Here is an 18,863-nt window from a genome sequence, read left to right as displayed (position 1 = left end):
TTTTATTGCTTTTCTGTATTATCCCACTTCTATTGTATTTATGAAGTGATTTTAAAAGTGGTCTCATATTTTTGATATCTACTTCCACTCTTCACTAATTTTTATCTAGACTTTTATTTTTGTCCCAATTGTTCCTGGCCTGCTCAATTTGGATTCTATTTCTGGAAATTTCTTCTCATTGAGGAGCTTTGTTTTCTGATTTAGAGTCTGCAGAGCCCCTTACCTCCTGGTTTTGTTTTCAGATTGGCTGTGTTCTTTCCAGTGAAGACCTGATGGAGATTAGAGGGTTCTCTTATTCTCAGGGCCCAATTGCTTTCCCTCAACATCCTTTTTCACAGAAACTGATATTATGTGGGCCTTATAATTACTAGTGATTTTGCTCACTCACCTGTTTTCTAATTTACTATGGATATTTTCTGTATTTTTTTTTCGTTTTGTCATCCTAGTATCTTTCTCTGGTTTTGTATAGCAGGAGGTTAAAAACTATGCCATCATGCATTTTCAGACTCTACCTTCAAATTTTTACCTACAGGGTTTTTGTTTGTTTGCTTGTTTGTTTTTAAATAACCCCCTCCATCTTGTGTTGAGGCTGCTTTATTTGATGGTTTATCACAAGTAGTAGAACACCGGGTAAAGTCTGGTTAGAGTGAGTGAGGTGGGAAGCAGCTTGTTAAAGTAGGTTTTTAAAGACCTAGGACAAGAAGATGCAAACATTATTATGGTGTGGGCAGTCACAGGAACTAAAGGAAGGTTAAATGCTGAGGTTCTTGGATTTTGTTGCATTGTTTTCAAGTAGCCGGAGAAAGTTTGAGAATAAAATGGTAGTGAGATTAAGTAGGTGTTAATTTCCAATTCATTCTGCTCATTCATTGGAACATTTACAACATCATTTATTTGCCTTTGTTTCTGAGTGATACGGAAGAGTTTTTACAGTAAATTTCAATGCCATATGGACAACCTCTGTATAGGCCTTGATGAAGGTGGCCTCTTGTGTATGGTTGGGTAAGAAAAAGCTTTCTGGTTTTGTTTGTTTTAAATCTTGGTAATCTAAAATTTGAGAAGTATTGCAACTTCTTCACGGGAAAGGAAGACAAATTCTTTTGTGAGGTCTCTTCTGTTCACTAACACTGGTATAAGAAAGGCCTTTAAACATTTTTCTTCAGAACAGTAACTTTGTAATAATCTCTAGTTCTTTTTTCTCACCATTGCTAAATGTGCACTACTGCCCTCTGCTGCATGAACTTGGACCTCTCCTAATTTTCAGACTAATAATAATTGTGTATGATCACTGACATTTTAAAAGTAAATTTTTAACAGTTAACCAAAGCTCTTCTCTTGTCAAACAATAATATCATGATGGGTTGCAATTTCCATCCCCCATATACATGGATTACTTAGAGGCATTACTTAGAGTGGTTTCCTTAGAGGCATTTTAACATTAAGTGGCCACTGAAAAAGTAAATCAGATGATCATGTCTGCTATATTCAAAAAGAGCTTTACAAATGTGGGGTAGTGTACAAATTAACGTATATGAGTATTTAATAGACTGTATCTACACTTGGCTAAAGAGAATGAACAGTGTTATAATAAGCATAACTTTTGATCAGAACTTGCAACTATGAGATTTTTTAATGGATGACTTACTAGAATTATGGAAACATATAGAAAGAAAAGTCAGGTAATTTCACGAATTTGAAAGTAGTGCTTAGAAGGTTATAAATGTATTTTGCCTTTTCATGTTAGACAGAGTCCCATTTTGCGTAATCCCTGGCCCCACTGCCAGCTCTAATGTTAAGTAGAACAAAAGGATAATTTTCAAAATTAGAATAATTTTATTACATGCTAAGCTCAAATTTATATAATACAGTTTAATTCCTAAAAAGCAAATTAATCAAAGATTTAAAATTTCATGTTCTTGTTTATTAAAATACACAACCTTTTTATTAAAGAATAAGGCTAACCCAATTTTATAATATGGAAATTGTTGTTATGTTCTAGGAGATATTATTTGATCTTAGATATATACAAATCTGCACACATGTCCTTGATACTAACAATCAAAATAGAGGCTAATAGATTTCAGAATGAATAAAAACAACAACAATAAAAATTAAACTCAATTATAACTTTTTCTAACTCAGATTTCTTGACAATTTGAAAACTTAGTGGTAAAAGTCCATGTACTTTCAAAAATGATTTCATGAGCAATTTCAATGAAATTAGATATTCCCTGTGCTTCCACATATTTAGCACTGCCTTGAATTAATTAAAGGTACTGTGATTCCTGTGACTATTAATTTACTGAGTAAATTGAACAAATCAAATTAAACAAATGGACAAATTAAGTTAGTGACAGAACAACTTGCTGATTGCTAGATCAATCTATTTTTGATTGCTGCTTCCTCTTACTTTGATCTGCCATGATTTCAATTTGGTATCATCTACTCCTGTATTTTATTATTTCCATCTTTCAATAGCAAAGTGCTGTTTTTAACTGTGGAAATGACCTATCTTCTTGGCAAATAGCTTGCATGCATTGTTTTCATTTTCAAGACCCCAGTGGAATCTTGACGATCTCATTCAGACTCAAGTCAGCCAGGTTCATATTTAGCTATAATTCACACACAGAAGGAAGGTGAAAAAGTTAATATCATTAACATAGGCCAGAAGTAAAATGGTAATAGAAAAATTTAAATAATGTTTTTAAGTGTATGACACACCTTCCATGGCCATGTGAAGACACAGTAAGAAGGGGGCCATCTGCAAGCCAAGGAGAGAGGCCTCAGAAGAAACCAAATCTGGTGACACCTTGATCTTGGACTTCTCACCTCCGGAACTGAGAGAAAATAAATGTCTGTTGTTTAAGCCACCCAGTCTGCGGTATTTTGGTATAGCAGCCCGAGCAAACTAAGATGGCGTCCTTATGGCAGAGAGCCTTTTTTGGTTTTCTGCTAAATGATCGTTTAGTGTCCAAGAGGCTTTATTATACTGGGGAAAGTTTCAGTATGTGTACTCATCCACTTACATTCTTGGTGTTCTGTGTAGCCCTTTACCACGTGACTTATCTTGGCTCCTTCAGAGGAACCCATGTTAAGCTTTGATGCAGTGATGAAAAGGCACCTTATTTTCTTCTGGTGGATACTCCTTTTCTTAGGTGAACCCCACATTGTTGCCATGACAGAGCATCTGTAATACAAATGAAGGACTGCTGTGGTGCAGGCTACTCTGTTCAGCACTATTTTAATATTGAACATTGTTTTGAAGGCATCAACTGTGAGATACAAAGAAGAGATGATACATGTAATACATGTAAAGTACTTAACAAGCCTGGCAAGTAGTAAACATTCAATATATTTTGGGTATTATGATTTTTAAAGTATTGCTATGTATTCCAAGCCAGTTAGCTATAAAATTCCTTAAGTAGGTTGATGTTTAATATCTTGATTTGATTATATCTCAAACTGTTCTTGAGCATTGTAGCCTATTATTCCTAGAGTACCAAAAGATAGGATCTATTACAAATGATCGTCCAAAGAGAAACTAAACACAATTTTCTATGCTCATTATCACGGGTTCACTTATCTGACCAGGAACAAGCACATTGTGTCATCACTAGATTCACTGCCCTGTCCTTACACTTTTTTAATATTCCCTACTTCCAGTGACCAAATCATTTCTGACTGAATAAATGGCCATATTTTCAATACCTTTCCTATTTGAGTAATGTTGATTGTGGAACTAATCTGTGATAATAACATCATAGAAATCAATCCATCTTGTTGCTGGTTGGTGGGTTGAGGGTCATAGTATATTTTGTCCATCTTACTGTGGCTTCCAAATCTGAGCAGTTCACAGTTGATTAAAACCAACCAACCAACCAACCAACCAATCAACCAACCAACACAACCATCCCCCAATTAAAAACAATAACAAACTAGGCATTTAAAAATTCATGTTGCTGAAGCCCTCTCTCATGAGGTCCTGTCAAAAGAACAGCAGCTCTAACTTCCTTGTGTGACTTCTGGAGAACCCTGGAGATCTAAGGAATAAAGCTTGGGAGCAACTGGTCCATGTTATCTAAACGTTTTTATTGTTGCCCATCAAGATGAGATTTCTTGCAGTGAACCTCTCTCAAGAACTAAACATATTTCTCTTTCACTGCTAATATAGTATTGTTTCCAAAAATGGATCTTGAAACCACCAGTCACGACTCAGTACTGGGAATAAATGGGCCACCAAGGAAGATATGCAGTGTATAGAACTGGCAGAAATTGTATATCATAAAGGGTAAGGTTTGGTGTTAAACATTTGGAGATTTTTTTTTTCTGATTTCAATTCTACCTAAGATCACTCACATGTCAATAGAAGTTTGTCTACCTGAGTTTCTGCCTATATTATTTTCACACTTCTTTTAGTTAGATTCAGGCTCTAGGGGAGGGATGTGTTCAGTAATTCTCTTCATTTGGGTGGCAGATTAAGTGTTGAGGAAATGATAAGTATGTCAAGGATCAGAAACAAGCCATTGGCTAAACAATTATGTTTCTGATTGATTTACCATGAAATTCCTTGAACCATTTCACTTGTGCATGTTTGTGTCAAGCACAGCTAGGGTCTCAAATGCGAGTGAGGAGGCCTTCTCTCGTTAGCTGGTCTTGCTATCCATGAGATCAAGGCAGAAGAGAATTACAGCTGCTGAAACTACTGCAGGGATCAAATACGAGATGCAATTTTTCACATGTAAAATGGAAATTAGTCCTATCAAGAAACACAAAACAGTGCTTATATGTATTGTAAATTATTTAAAATATAATTGACAGCAACACATGGTACTGTTGTTTCTCAGGCAATGTGAGAAACATAAAGCTCTCATGTGATAAAATCCAAAGTGTGACTACTACTAGGATTGAGAACCAGGTAGCCTGGTTTACTATGGAGAAAGGAAAGCTACATAACCGTATTTTCCAAATCCTTTAATATCCAACAGGATGAAGGTCTTTCATGTCCATCCTATGTGGACAAGATGATTTGGGGTCCTGTAGAAACTACTAAAAAGTCATTTCCCTTCCCAAGTTTGCCGTGGTACCTAAAGTGATTATAAATAGTGCCGTTTCTTTGGGTTCAGCCACAAATGTAGGAGTATTTTCTCCCTGTACACTATTAAAAAGTCCATGAGGAAAGGAAGGGCTCTGGGGCCATTTCTAATTTTTGTATTCCCAAAGTCACATGAATGCAATCCAGCTCAGAAGTTTCAGCTCTAACCAACTGTGAGAGACTGAGACTGGCAGACTTCAATAGCAGATGAGATTAGAGGAAGGCTCAGAGCAGCCGCTCTTGAGAGGGGCCAACAACAGATTTCGGTGAAACATGGCTTTGACAGTGGACTGCAAGCCTCTCCATGGCCAAGGCCCTGCCTGACTCATCTTTGTATCCTCAAGGCCCTAAAATTAATAAATACGCAGTGAACGTATGAAGAACTGCTAAATAGACTGTTGTAGGAAGTGGCCACTTAGGGAGAGAGACAATGGGATGAAGAGCAAGAATACGGAGGTGAGGCATAGTGCGCATTCAGCTCACCTTGGGGCTAAGTATTTAGAAGGAAACCAGGATCTAGAAACAACTGCTGAGACAGTTGTGGTTCCCCTAGGAACCAAATGATCCCATAACTGGAGCAGCAGGGTATGAGGGAATGAAGGCCAAAGGAAAAAGTGTGCAGAGTTACTTTCTTCTGGACAAGAGAACATTATGTTTACTTCTGTAAAGCATTGCTTTTATATATTTACCCCCTAATGATGTTATTGTAAGAGGCATAAAGAAACCTATTCTTCCCATTAAATATGAAGCTTGTATTTTCATACTTATGAAAACACACATGAGGAAAACACACTTGGGGGATTATGATAGTAATTCTGAGACATTTATTTGCAGTTAGCTGATTTTGTGTTTGCATATCTACTTGTATACATAATGGGTTATGTGTGTCTGTTTTGGTCTGTTAGACAGTTTTACAGAGAGCATTTGGGTCATCAACGTAACTACATAGTTTTTACCTCCTTTTTAATGTACAGTGTAGCTGTGTATGTTTTAGCATTTGATTCTATAGTGTGATTTTGCTCTGTATAGAGAAGAGAATATTTGCGCAAGTAAATTTCATGTGAATTTTTATTTTTTTTCAGTGTATTTGTAAAAGTTTGCTTTTGGAGCTTATAAGGTGTTGTGTAAGCTCTGAGATAATCTCTTTTTCATGATAGCCTGAGCTGAGGGCTTTCTTGAGAGTCAATACTCTGAGCTTGATATCACTTTTCTTTTTTAACAGTACATATCACAAGAGTTAGCTGAGATCTCATTTTGGTTGGAGGTAAAGAAAGAGGGAACTGACAGACAGAAAAAGGCAAAGTACTTCAAGTTTTCTCTTGGTTGGACTGAGTTTGTCCTTCAGCAGATGGTGGGTATCTACCCCCCTTTAAGTGGGTGCAGAGTGATTTCTTGCTACATAGTTAGCGCTCTTTTTTTCTTTTCCTTTTGTTCTAAAATACTCTTGAGAAACATCTGAACCAGTAGACTCCTAACTTAATGTTCTCCATTTCTCTAATGTTTTTTAATTGGCAAGTCAGAATAAAGGCAAAAAATATAAACTTCTGCAAAGTCTGTGTTCTGAATCCCAAGTTCTTATTTTTAGAGTAGGGGTCAGTTTCTTTGCCCTCCACTAGTGCCTGGAATGCTCCGCTTGTCCTTACAAATCCATTCCTGGGAGTATTTTTAAAGAGTGAAAAAAAATCTCTCTTTTTTTTTTAACGTGAAAATTTCTACCCGCAGGAAGCACAAGGCAATCCAAAGATAAGAAGCCGTGGTAGAGGGTTCCTCGAGTTTAATTCCCTTTTGCCTGTGTATTAAAATAAATAAACAAACTAACTTTCTGAAGATGAGCAATTCCACAGCAGACAGACACAGATTGGGGTAGCCCAAATTGCAAAGCTTGTGCTTTCTGGAAGAACGAACCCAACTATAAAGTCACACTTTGGAACGCAGTCCTTTTTGGGGGGAAAGAAAGGAGTCACTGATATTCTCATTTAGCGACATGCTGAATGCATACTCCTGTGCGTGCTGGTGTGTGTCAGGATCAGGTGTGAAAGCTAAAGAAGCCAGGTACGAAAATTCTAGCGTGCAGCTGAAGAAATCAACCTCCCCCCCCCCCCGCAACAGCTAGCCGCCAAGTCGTGCGGTGTTGCCTCGACTTCTCCTGCAGGCGCTAATGGCCAAGAAGGGGAAATGCAATAACTCCTCAACATCCCCTCACATTGCTTTGGACGCCTTGGCTCCTGACAGCCAAACTTCTCCAAGCCCCGAGCTTGCCTGGGACAACTTGTCTCTTGCAGTAAGTACTTCAGAGCCCGGTTCGGTCGCTGCCACTGGCGCCCCCAAGCGCCGCGCGCCCGCCTGCCACAGCCCCTGTTGGAGCCTCCGTGGACCTTCGCAGAAGCAAACACGGAGTCCGGCAGATAAGGCTTACCATGGGATTCCCAGGGGCTGGGAGGCAGACAGCCGAGGAAGGCAGGACTCAATGGCTCCCCAGCCCCTGTTGATGCCTGTCTGGGATTTCTCCTTCGCAAAGGGGGCAGTTGCCTGGCACGGTCAAGATGACCGGTTGGAGCTGTGAGGCTCAAACCTTCGGAGCATACTCAGGAGCACCTCATTGCTCCCAGCACCTCACAGACAGGGACATTGGCTGCGTGTGTGGTGGGGTGGGGGGCTGGAGGGCGGAGAATACCTGAGACTAGAAAGTCCTAAACGCCTCCCAGGAGGGGGGAGAATAAGAGCATCTTCCCAGCTCTTCTCCGGTTCTCTTCTCCCCGGTTCCAAAGCCCCCATCCGGATGGGTTGGGTACCCCCAGTAACACAGCGCCAGCCTCACACATCCACTGGGAGGCACAGGCTAAGACTCAGCTTGAGCGTACAGGCTGCAGTGTTAACGCCCAGACGCTCGCTTCCCTCGGTCTTCTGCAGGGCTTCCCCAGTGCTCCGCGGGCCCGCGCCTGGGGATGGGCTGGGCACCTGAGGAAGGGTGCTGGCTGTCCCGAAGCCCGGGGGCAGCTTGCCCCTCTTCACTTCCACATTTGCACTCCGCCTGTTCCCACACGTCCTTCCACCCTCTGGAGCGGTTGTTAGGAATTAGAAGCCCTTATTTTCCTCTGGGGGTGAATCCCATTTTCTCAATTGTTGAAGGGTGGGGGAGGTTAGGAGGGAGAGAGAAGGAGAAGCTGATGGGGAAGCCACAAGGGGAAGGAGAAAAGGGAGGCGGGAACGTGGGGGGTGAGAGAAACGTTTTCACTCTTTGTCACTCTTGAATTGGGGGCGGAGGAAAAAAAAAACACTATGGGAAGCTATAAAAAGCAAAGGGGGCTGCGGTGAGAGAGCAGACTCAGAGAGGGAGACAGCGCGGAGCGCAGGACAGCTCCAGGGCATCGCGGCGGAGTTCCTGGCACCAGTTGGCTGCTGGGCGTGAATTGGAGAAGAACTCTTCGGGGCGACTGTGGGTGCGCGCGTGACCTCAGACCTCGAGGGTCTCTGGTCCGGGTGCGGTTCCTGATCCCCCATCGTAGCATCCGCTAACATTGAAAAGGAGGACTTGAGTCCCGCAAAGGTTGAGACATAAAGGGTAGGGAAGGAAAAGAGAAGAGGAAAGCAACTGAGGCCGAAGAAGGAACGAGTGTGGACCTCCTGAGCAGTTAGGAGGAGGATTGGATCGCGAAGGTCCCGGCGAGTCCACGGAGGTGCGGGGCCAGGAGCAGCGGAAACGGTGCGGGCCGTGGGGCTGGGTCTTCTCGCACCTCGGGTCACGCCTCCTTGGCTAGAAGGCGCCTCGCCTTTGATTGCTTCCAGTTACTACAGAACTTCCTGCTCTGGTGGAGAACTGGGTCTTCCTTGGGTCGCACTCGCTTCTCGTTTGAGGCGTAAGACTGAGTTCACACGGTCCTGGGCTCCCGAAGCCAAGTGGGGTTGGGGGTACAGAGTCGGCAAGCCTCCGCACCCCAAGGGAGGGACCCAGTGTTGGGGTCCTCCCTCCCCTTGCATCAGTACCCCTTCGGGTTTTGCGCCTCCCCGGGGACCCCTCGCCGGGAGATGGCCGCGTTGATGCGGGGCAAGGACTCGTCCCGCTGCCTGCTCCTACTGGCCGCGGTGCTGATGGTGGAGAGCTCACAGCTCGGTAGCTCGCGGGCCAAACTCAACTCCATCAAGTCCCCTCTGGGCGGGGAGACGCCTGCACAGGCCGCCAATCGATCTGCGGGCACATACCAAGGACTGGCTTTCGGCGGCAGTAAGAAAGGCAAAAACCTGGGGCAGGTAGGAAAACACCCCAAATGCACTCTTCAACCAGGAGAGGGAGGGACCAGCGCTCTTGAACGCGTCGCCTTTGCGCCCTTTGACCTTCAAGCGGGTGCCCCCAGGTGTGGCGCGCACAACAGCTGGGCAGGGGATTCTAGAGCAGGTCCGCGAGAGCGGAGGTGGCTGGGTGGCTGCTGGTGCTGGAGGGAGTGGAGCGCTCGGCGGGTTAGGGTTCTGCCTCACCTTTCCTTTGGGTCACGGGCATGTACTGGAGACCTAGTGCGTATCAGTGGGGAAAGTGGCCAGAATGGTCCTTCTCCATATTTAACACTGCGGTGCAGAGGATGATGTTAAATAGCGAACACATAGCAACTGGCACTGTTCTAAGAGGTTTACGTATACTATTTAATCTTCACAACCCTATGAGCTAGGCGCGGTTACTGTCCTCATTCTGCAGATGAAAAAGATGAGGCACAAAGTAGAAGTTATTTACCCAAGGCGCACAGCTAGTTTAAATGGCAGAGCGGGATTTCAATGCCAACAGTCTTAGTCCGTGTCCAGGACTCTCAACCATTACATTTTACAATCTGGAGGCGGGGTACCCCCTCTCAGACTCTCCTTCCCGCCCGACAACTTTCTCCCTTCAAAAAAGATCACAGACAGAAAACTTCAATGGGCCCGCATTTCTGACTCCCGTAGAATTGTAAATAAATCATATTGGGGGGGGGAGCAAAATAATGAAGTGACAATGACAGCATCATTGGCGCGGTCAACCAGGGTGCGGGGGACATAGCAAAGAAGACGCCGGAGGCATTTTTTGCGAAAGGAAAATTTCCGCGAGCTTCTCTATCTCTGTCGCACAGATAGATTGACAGTCGCATGCAAACAGTAGACACACACAGATTGGAGCGCACACTGCACCAGCGGTGGCCGGCGCGCAGCAGCCAGGAGAGGGGGCTCTGTGGGCACTGGGAACCGCGACAGCTCCCCCTTCCGCTCCTTTTGTAGGAAGCCAAAACCGAAAGCCAGTTTGCCAAACAGCACACGCACTTCACACAACTGTCAAACCCCAAAGGCAGCTTATTGCCACACAGATCCTGGGTTTCCTTGTTTCGTCAAAGAAGCCAACTGCAGCCGCTCTGCGCTCTCTCGGTGTCCTCCGCTGCCCCTGTCCCCAGCGCAAGCGGCCGGGTGAGGGTTGACAAGCGAGGGCCAGTCCTGGATGGACAGCAAGGGAAGCCTTGGCCCGCGCTTGGCCCCCTACTGCCCTCTCACGGGACAGTTTTGCTGGGTTTGCAGTTCCAGAGTGCTTCCTGGGCTTTGAAATGTCAAACATTTCAGCTATCTTCTCAAAAGGAATACAAAGTCTGTGATCATAGAATTTTTTTTTAATTGTCTCAAGGGAAGTGAGAAACTATGCATATGCATACACACTACACGCATACATATTCTTGGCACATTGTCACACATGTCACATACCTCCACCCTTACATGACCACTATCGTTCCCTTTTTCCTTCCCTCAGAACCACCCTGACATTTTCAATAGGAATGGACTTAACATCCCCTTAGAAGTCCATCATGAGATGGGACAAAGGTTGCAAGCAAGGATGCTCTCAATCCAGATCATTAGACATATCTTTAATGCTACTTACTGACTTCAAATTCCACCTTATCAGTTGTTGAAAAGAGTTTAGTGTTTAGTTCAGCCAAGGACAGAGGGATGGATCCAATGCTCTTTTGAGATTCCTTTCGATTCTAATCCATGCATATGCTTTGAGTTTCTGTAAAGAACTTTCTTTACAGAAGAGTTTCTGTCACCACTGGGCCCGAGCAGCTGATGTTCCACAGTCAAATTATCACTTTTGTCAGCACTGTCACTAGCCATGGGGTTACATGGACTAGACTGAGGGATGCACCCCAGAATCCAGCTTATCCTTTATGTTTTGATAGTTTATCTGTATATAAATATGTACAAAATGTCTGCTTATATTGCTATCTCTCTAAATATGTGCTCCTTAAACAGGTCGCAACTCTATTTGCATGTCTTTAAATTGAAGGTTTATTTATTTATTTTAGAAATAAGTTGAATTGTTTTGAGTTGAATTTCCCATATCCTCTCCGGAATTTAGTGGTTCTATAGAATGTATTTTATTATATTTATTTACCTGAATTACCAGACCCTTAAAATTTGACATTTGGGTTTGTCAGAAAAATGTAACATATTAGAGATAATGGTAACATAAAGTAAAGCATTGAGTTGAATTGTAGGAAAATAGCTGGAAAATGGGAAGATTATCTTTTCCTGAAGTGTGTATTGTTATGAAGAAACAAATAGAAAAAAAATGTCTCTTCTTTGAAGTAGGAAGAGGATTATTTGAATATTTTTGGGTCTCTTTATCTTTATCCCACTAGTTATGTGGTTACCAAATTTCTTAGCACTCTTATTTTCATAATGGAATGAAAATCAGAAAGACTATTAGAAAGGAAAGATGTCACTTCCTTTTATGGTGAAAAACTCTAGAATTGAAATGTAGCTAAGCTGAATTTTTATCTGTCATAATAGAAAAACATGACTGATTGAGAAGATTGAAAATAAAGTGCTAACTGATCAAACTAGCTAATAATGTAGTGTTATCCTGAGGCCTACTAAATTGACTTATCTTCCCTTTTCCCCCATCCTTTACTGATGATGCTGAAATAAATGCATTTCAGAGATGCAGGAACAAGGAACTGTAGGATGCAATTTCAAGTAGGCATATTAGAAATAGTCTTTGGTCTTCTTTTCTATAGTGAAAATTGTCTGTTTTTTTCTGATTTACTTTTAGGATAGAGAATTAAATTTTTAAAAATTATTGCTATTGCAGAAGAAATTATTGAAGAAATTTAATAATTCATTAATCTACACAAGTAAAAATGAGACTAAATGGGAACCAAGGTTTTCTTGATTTACTGTGGTCTAATTTCATAACAATCTTATTTATAGGGATGCTACTTGTGATAGACAAGGTGGATTATTTGTAAATCACTCCTGGAATATGTGCCTTTGAATTTTGGGGAGAATTTATAAGGCTCTCAGAGAAAATACACTGTTCTCTAGAGGTGTTACAGTTCTCATTCTTAGGTTTGCTTTCAAAGACACAGCTGTGAGTTATGACGGAAACTGACATAGAAAATTGAATGTGGTAGTATTCAGGGGATTTGTAAAAAGGTAGCAAAAATGATTTTGCTGAGTTATTCACATTAATGTTTTAATTTGACTTTCCATTTGCATCTATTGCTAATGGGTTTAAGAAATTATATATATATATATATATATATATGAGATAAATTAGGTTGTAGGACTGTTACTTATATATATATATATATATATATATATATTCGCATTTATATACTTCAATTTCTAAAGAGACTATGTCAAATTTTCTAAATCAAAGTTAATTTTAATAGCATATGGATAAATATATTTCAATTAAGTACACTGTTGCTCGACATAACCTCTGGAATTTGAGGTATCAGCTTTTACAGGTTATCTTAAAAACAAATTTTAAAAAGAGCAATTTACAAGACCATTTTACCTTTGCAATTTACAATGATTTTATTTTATTTTTCAGTTAATTAAAAACCTTTTGGATTTGTGTTTGTAATTGTTTCTTTTAGCCTTTACTCCTTGCGTTGCATTTTTGAACACAACATCTAGGATTTTGAAATACTTTTAAAAGCTATGAGTAGGACTGTGAAAATAATTATACTTTAAAAGTAGATAAACTTCCTGATATGTGTTTTTAAAAAGAAGCTGACACTGGTTTAACATAAATTCACATTCCATGATTTTCTAATATAACTTGGACATTTGAAGGACAGTGGTTTGGATGAAATTATGCTGTGAAAAAAGAACGCTGGAAATATTTTGAAACAGAAGCTTGAGGGAGGTGGTGAGGGAGCACTAATACTTATATATTGCATTTTCTTTAATAAAATGCTGTGTGAATTTGCTTGCACAAACATGCATGAAATTGCTCATTGAAATAAACTATACAGTCTATTTTCCGTAGATGATCTCCTCACTTTCTGAAATTATCCATGACTTTTCTTTTAACCCCAGCTCAACTTTCCCCTGCTGGAGAGTAAATATCTGCAATATCCTCTGGACATCAACTAACACTAAACGTAATCGAGAAAGCACATCATTGTTAAAATTAAATTTTCCAAAATCAAAATGAAAAGATTTTGAAACAATCTACACTAAAGATTCCTTTCCTTTCACTATGAATAATAGAGCATTGATGATAGTTGATACAAGCGGAAGGTTACCTTGTGAATAGCAAGAAAACTATTTTAATGATAATCTAAGCGTGACCATCCATCATTTTGTTTTTGCAGTAGAGTAGACAGAGCAAGGGACACGGTTCCTTAAACTCACTCCAGCTGTGACTTTGACCCTACCATAGTCATCCTTACTACTCCCTTCCGATACAAACTCGTTCCCAGGATGTTGCAAGTCTTACAGTTTCTAAACTAGAGAAAGCAGTGCAATAGAAGGGTAACTGATCTATGCGTATTCTGTCCTAGGAGAGCATTGCCACTTCCTCTTCTTTTCCCTGCACGATCATATTAATTGTACATTAAAATAATCTGTTAAATTACAGAGGCCTTTTCCAATACTCACTATATTTGCCATTTAAGACTCAGTCTCCTCTGGCTGCTCGTTCTTTGGCATTAATGGAACATCAAAGTGAAATGCAATCTTATTTCTGTCTGTGACTCCCTGTCGGCCTTTAAAGCCATCTTACTTCATTACACTTCTAGTCACTTATACTTGTCTATAAAAAGGAGATAAAGCTGCTCCTACTTATTTATCTGGTCTTTGAAAAGATTTAGGAGATTTTGTATCTGTCTCTGCCTTTTATTGAGTCATTAAAAAGAAAAAAATCTGAGGCAAACCCCAAAGGAAACAAAATTAATAGTAATTAATAGACTTGTTCGTCGTGTAGGATTGCTTTAAGGCTATATAGGAAGATTAAATATGGAATGCAAAACAAAAATTTAGTATTACGATTTAAGGTAAGCAGAAGTTAATTTTCTCTTCCTCCTCTGTCCACTCTTGCCAGGAACTAGAGAAGAATGACATATTTTTCTCTAGTTGTTGGATTTTTTAGGAAAAATATAAACCAGTCTCCCAAACAAAGAGGTCAACTGATATAAAATATGGGAGATTTTTTGATAAGAACATCTGTCCACAGGAAGAAAAGTCACAATCCAAATATTTTAAATAGTGACTTCCCAATGGGTCTCTCATGCTAAAGACTTTGGGTGGCTGCCTACCTCTTCTGGTTCAAACCAAAGAAGGAAGCCCACAAATAACACCAACATCTAATCATAAGTCCTTAAGGGGAGCTCATCCCATCAATCCTGGACTTTGTAAAGTTAAAATGAATCAGAGAAAGCTTTAAGGCAAAGGGATTTCACTATCAGATCTGAATGGCTGTGCTTTAACTCAAGTAATTCATTTATATAGCACTAAAAACAGATTATTCTAACACTTAGTCCACAAATACTGAACCTGTATAATGGATTATATTTCTGTGATCTTAATACTAGTTTAGAGATATCTATGTGCTCTAAATGATAAATGTAGAAATAAAATCAGCAAAACACAAAAGTAGTAAATTTTTTTTAAATTAGAAAAAAGTCTGTCTTCCATAGTCAAATAAAAAGGATAAATGTGCATCAGATAGTCTTTAAAAATATGTTACAGTGTCTAATTCAACTGGTTGATTCAATTTATGTATTATAATTTGGTACACAGAGTAGCTTAAATTTAAATATTTCCTAATCATACAACTTTTAACTGTCCCACTCTCTCCAAAGCAATGAAATAAATAAATGAATGAATGAATAAGTATATTAAGTGGCAAAACACATCAAACCATCACATTTAGGGGATAGAGGAGTGACTTCTTCAAGTGGTGGTCCTAACCAAACATTTCCTAAAAGATGTTAGCTCTCCATATGATGCTTTATCATGTGAAGTAAGAATGGTTTTTCTTCTGGGGACTGGAAGAAAAGAGTCATCTTAAGACATACTATTTCCTTAAGCTTGCAAGGAGTTATAGTGCACATCACATTTAGTAAGAGGAGGTTCCATTTGTTGATTATTTACTCTGTGCCAGGCCCTGCTCCAAAAGCTTCATTTAAATTAACTCTTGATTCTTTCAGCAGCCCTTTGAAGCAAGTCCTAATATCATCCTTATTTTTACAAATGATGAACTATTTTATAAACGAGAAAACAATAATTCTCCTGAGGCCCAGAGGGGTTGTGCAATTTGTGCACGTCACACAGCAGTGACTGGAGAAAGCCAAAATACGAACCTTTGCAAAATAATGTCCGAGTCTGTAACTACCAGGCTATCCTCCTACAATATGCTGAAGCTATTCTGGACTTAAGAGGAACATGGACCTTTATTTTATTCTTCCCTTCTGTGTTTTGTAATGACATGGGTATAACTCTGGATTCATTAATAACCACGGCAAAACCCAAGCCCTCTGTTGCTGCCAACTGCTACTCCGAGCAGCCGAAGCACGTTAGCGCTTCATGGATACAAAGGCAGGCACCAGAGAAGTACACCGTTTTCATCTCTGCCTTTACTTGCTTCCCTGCCAGGAATTCTTCACTGTCATCAAGAAAAATACACACACATGCTTTTCTTTCTTCTACTCTTTCTCAGTAAATTATAGCGCTGCCCAAGTAGAAGGGAATGTTGTCAGATAAACCCCATTTCTCTTCTTTTCTCATAGCAATCCCCTCCCCCTCACACACACTCCCCATACTCATCTCGCTGCATCTGAGTGCCACCACGTGCTCACGGACAACGGCAAGCTGGGGGCCTTCTCAATGGCCTCCCTACCATGGCTTTAAGTTGGTTCAGCTGGCAGCCCTCAACTCTGATCAGGCAGGGCAAGTTGTCTAGGTTTAGAGCCCTATTGCTTTTACTTTTTCCTTCCTTTTGCCTCCTCATTTAGCTGCTTTTCAGACAGTCTAGTAGCACGATAGCCCTGCCATTTCCTAATAGGCTCCACGTGCTGGCTGGTCGTTCACTCGCTTAAAGTCTTTGGAAAAGTCACTTAATTCCAGCTATTTTTATTTTTAAATCTGTAAAATGGGATAACAATAAAACGGCAACCATAATAGTAATAATATCTGTCTTACTGGGCAACAAAGCGGAAGAGAAATGTGCACGCAGTTATTGTGCTGATGTCATCATTACTACCAGCATCCCGGAATTAAGATCACGTGCTCATGCACAAGCTAGAAAGTGGCTTCTTCCTCTTCCCCAGCAATTTGCGCAGAGGTAAATAAATGAATGCATGTCATGTACATGGAGGAAACAAACAAACTCAACTACACTAAGGCCAAGAATTATAAAACAAAACAGAACAAGACAAACACACACACACGCGCGCGCCCGCACATGCTATCATGTTTCTGGTACTGAATGTTAACACTAAGAGGGATGGTAAGTCAGTGTTGTCTTGGAAAAAGTAAGCAAAATAGTACATAATTGAGTAATTGGTGAAATTACACAGAAGCAAGGGAATACCAGGCATTAAAAATAGAATCACGATAAGTGGAGGTCCTAACAACCCCTGCGATATTAACTATTTAAGCACAGGAACCAAAATAATTGGAGAACATGTTAGAGTCTGCTGCCAACAGCATTAATTTGATATTCTCCGAAGTAAGATGGCCTCTGCAAAGGCAAGCTTCCTGACGCTTTCTGTACGGTGCCTGGGGCCCAGAGCGCTCGCTGAGAATCTGGAAGGTTTACAACCCTCTTTGTGTCAGCTGTCCTGCTAGCAGTACTCAGAAATTCAGGGTTCATTATTCCCATTTCCTTCTTTCTACTTTCTGTTTGTTTTGTTTGAGGTTGTTTTTGTTTGTTTTTTTTTTGTTATTTTGTGGTTTTTTTTTTCATGATTCAGGTAATTTGGCAATATTTCAACAATGATAAATTGAGAGTGAAAGTCATCTCATTGAAGTATGTGATAAATGTCTTTTAGCATGTTGGAAACAAGCTGTTTGCTAATAAGCATTTATGTCTAATCCTGAACTAAAAAGGTCATCCAAATGTGAGGACAGGGGAAAAATTGTTATTTAAAACCAATTGAAATGATAGCTACATTCAAATCATAGTGTTCACTTGCTCATTCTAGCTTCACTTCATCTAACCTTTTGAAATTTGGCTCAACAGGCATTTTGTTAATTTGTCTCTTGAAATCCAAAGTCTTTTTTCCAGTAACCGACCACTGTACTTTGTAGCCTGTTGCCTGTCCTTTACACTGAATATATATATCCCTTTGCTTCTGTCATATTATGTATTTGTCTTTTCATCTCTGGCTCATTCCTCTTTCTTTATTTGATTCCTCCTCAACCTTCTACCCATGAACGTGAACATTTCTCACATTCTCTCCTCACTCCTCTTTTCTTTTTACTTCTTTTTCTCTTCTTTGCTGATATTCTTTCCTTCTTTGGAATCATTACACATAAGCAGATATCTACCTTGAGCTTGATTAAACTCCCAAGCCCTTTGCCTGCTCAACTGCTTTGGAAGTTATTCCAGAAATCAACAACCAAGAATACTCCATATCTAAAAATTAAGTCTTTTATGTCTAACTTCAAATTGTCAGGCCACCAAGTCTTTAGTATTTTTCATAGCTACAAAAAGGCTGCCATAAAGTGCCCTAGGTTAGAATAATGCAGTCCTCAAGAATCAAGTCTGATTGCCCCAAATCTTCTCCTGCTCTGGCCTGTGTCATCACTCACTGGCAATGAAAGAAAACTGTGCAGATTATTATCGAGACAGGTGCTTTTGTTTCTTGATCCCTACTTATTTGATGTTTGGGATTTTAATGGCCTTCAATTTTTTCTCTATGCTAGCTAGACTTGTTGTTAAAGCAACTAATGTCTGATTAGAATGTGCTAGTATCTATTATTTATGCATTTATAGATGTTACATTATTATAATACATACATACATGTTTTAAGCAATATCTAATGTTTGTTTTTATACTTTGAGCTATATACTACAGAGGGGTTTTTTTTTGTTTTTTTGCTGCTTGCTATTTTATGAATAATTATTTGTTATTTTACTGTGGAAAAACCTCCTTAACATTTAGTTTCAACCTTATAGACCTTTTAAAGTGCTTGAATATTTAAGAAACGAATAAGAAGTTTCTTCAAATGGGCTTACTCATTGTTATTCAAGATAGGAACTTTATAGAAAGAACAAAGAGAGCTGTTTGTCATCTACAACTTTCAAGAATTTGTATAACAGGCTAGAGTGGGCATAGTCAGAGCTGGAAGATACACTAAAAATCACCTACTTTAACTTATGCATTTTACACATAAGGGAACCAAATTAGGAGACTTGCCATGAGGTGCCCAATGTACTACAGATAGTAAGTGCCTGTGACAAAGGAACTTCTGGAACTTGGATCACCTGACTTTTTTTTTTTTTTTTTTTTTTTTTTTTTTTTTTTTT

General features: G+C 40.0%; 1 protein-coding gene across 1 annotated transcript in view; it reads left to right on the top strand.

The window, feature by feature from the left end:
• Positions 1–8,413: 8,413 nt before the first annotated feature.
• DKK2 (dickkopf Wnt signaling pathway inhibitor 2) overlaps positions 8,414–18,863 on the top strand; it is a 106,953-nt gene continuing 96,503 nt past the window's right edge. The window contains exon 1 of the mRNA XM_019635999.1: positions 8,414–9,340. Within this exon, the coding sequence (XP_019491544.1) occupies positions 9,119–9,340 (222 nt within the window). The 5' untranslated portion in view covers positions 8,414–9,118. The remainder of the gene's footprint in view (positions 9,341–18,863) is intronic.

The sequence above is a fragment of the Hipposideros armiger genome, unplaced genomic scaffold (genome assembly GCF_001890085.2).
Source record: "Hipposideros armiger isolate ML-2016 unplaced genomic scaffold, ASM189008v1 scaffold_26, whole genome shotgun sequence".
Taxonomy (NCBI): Eukaryota; Metazoa; Chordata; class Mammalia; order Chiroptera; family Hipposideridae; genus Hipposideros; species Hipposideros armiger.
This window is presented reverse-complemented; position numbering and strand designations above follow the sequence as displayed.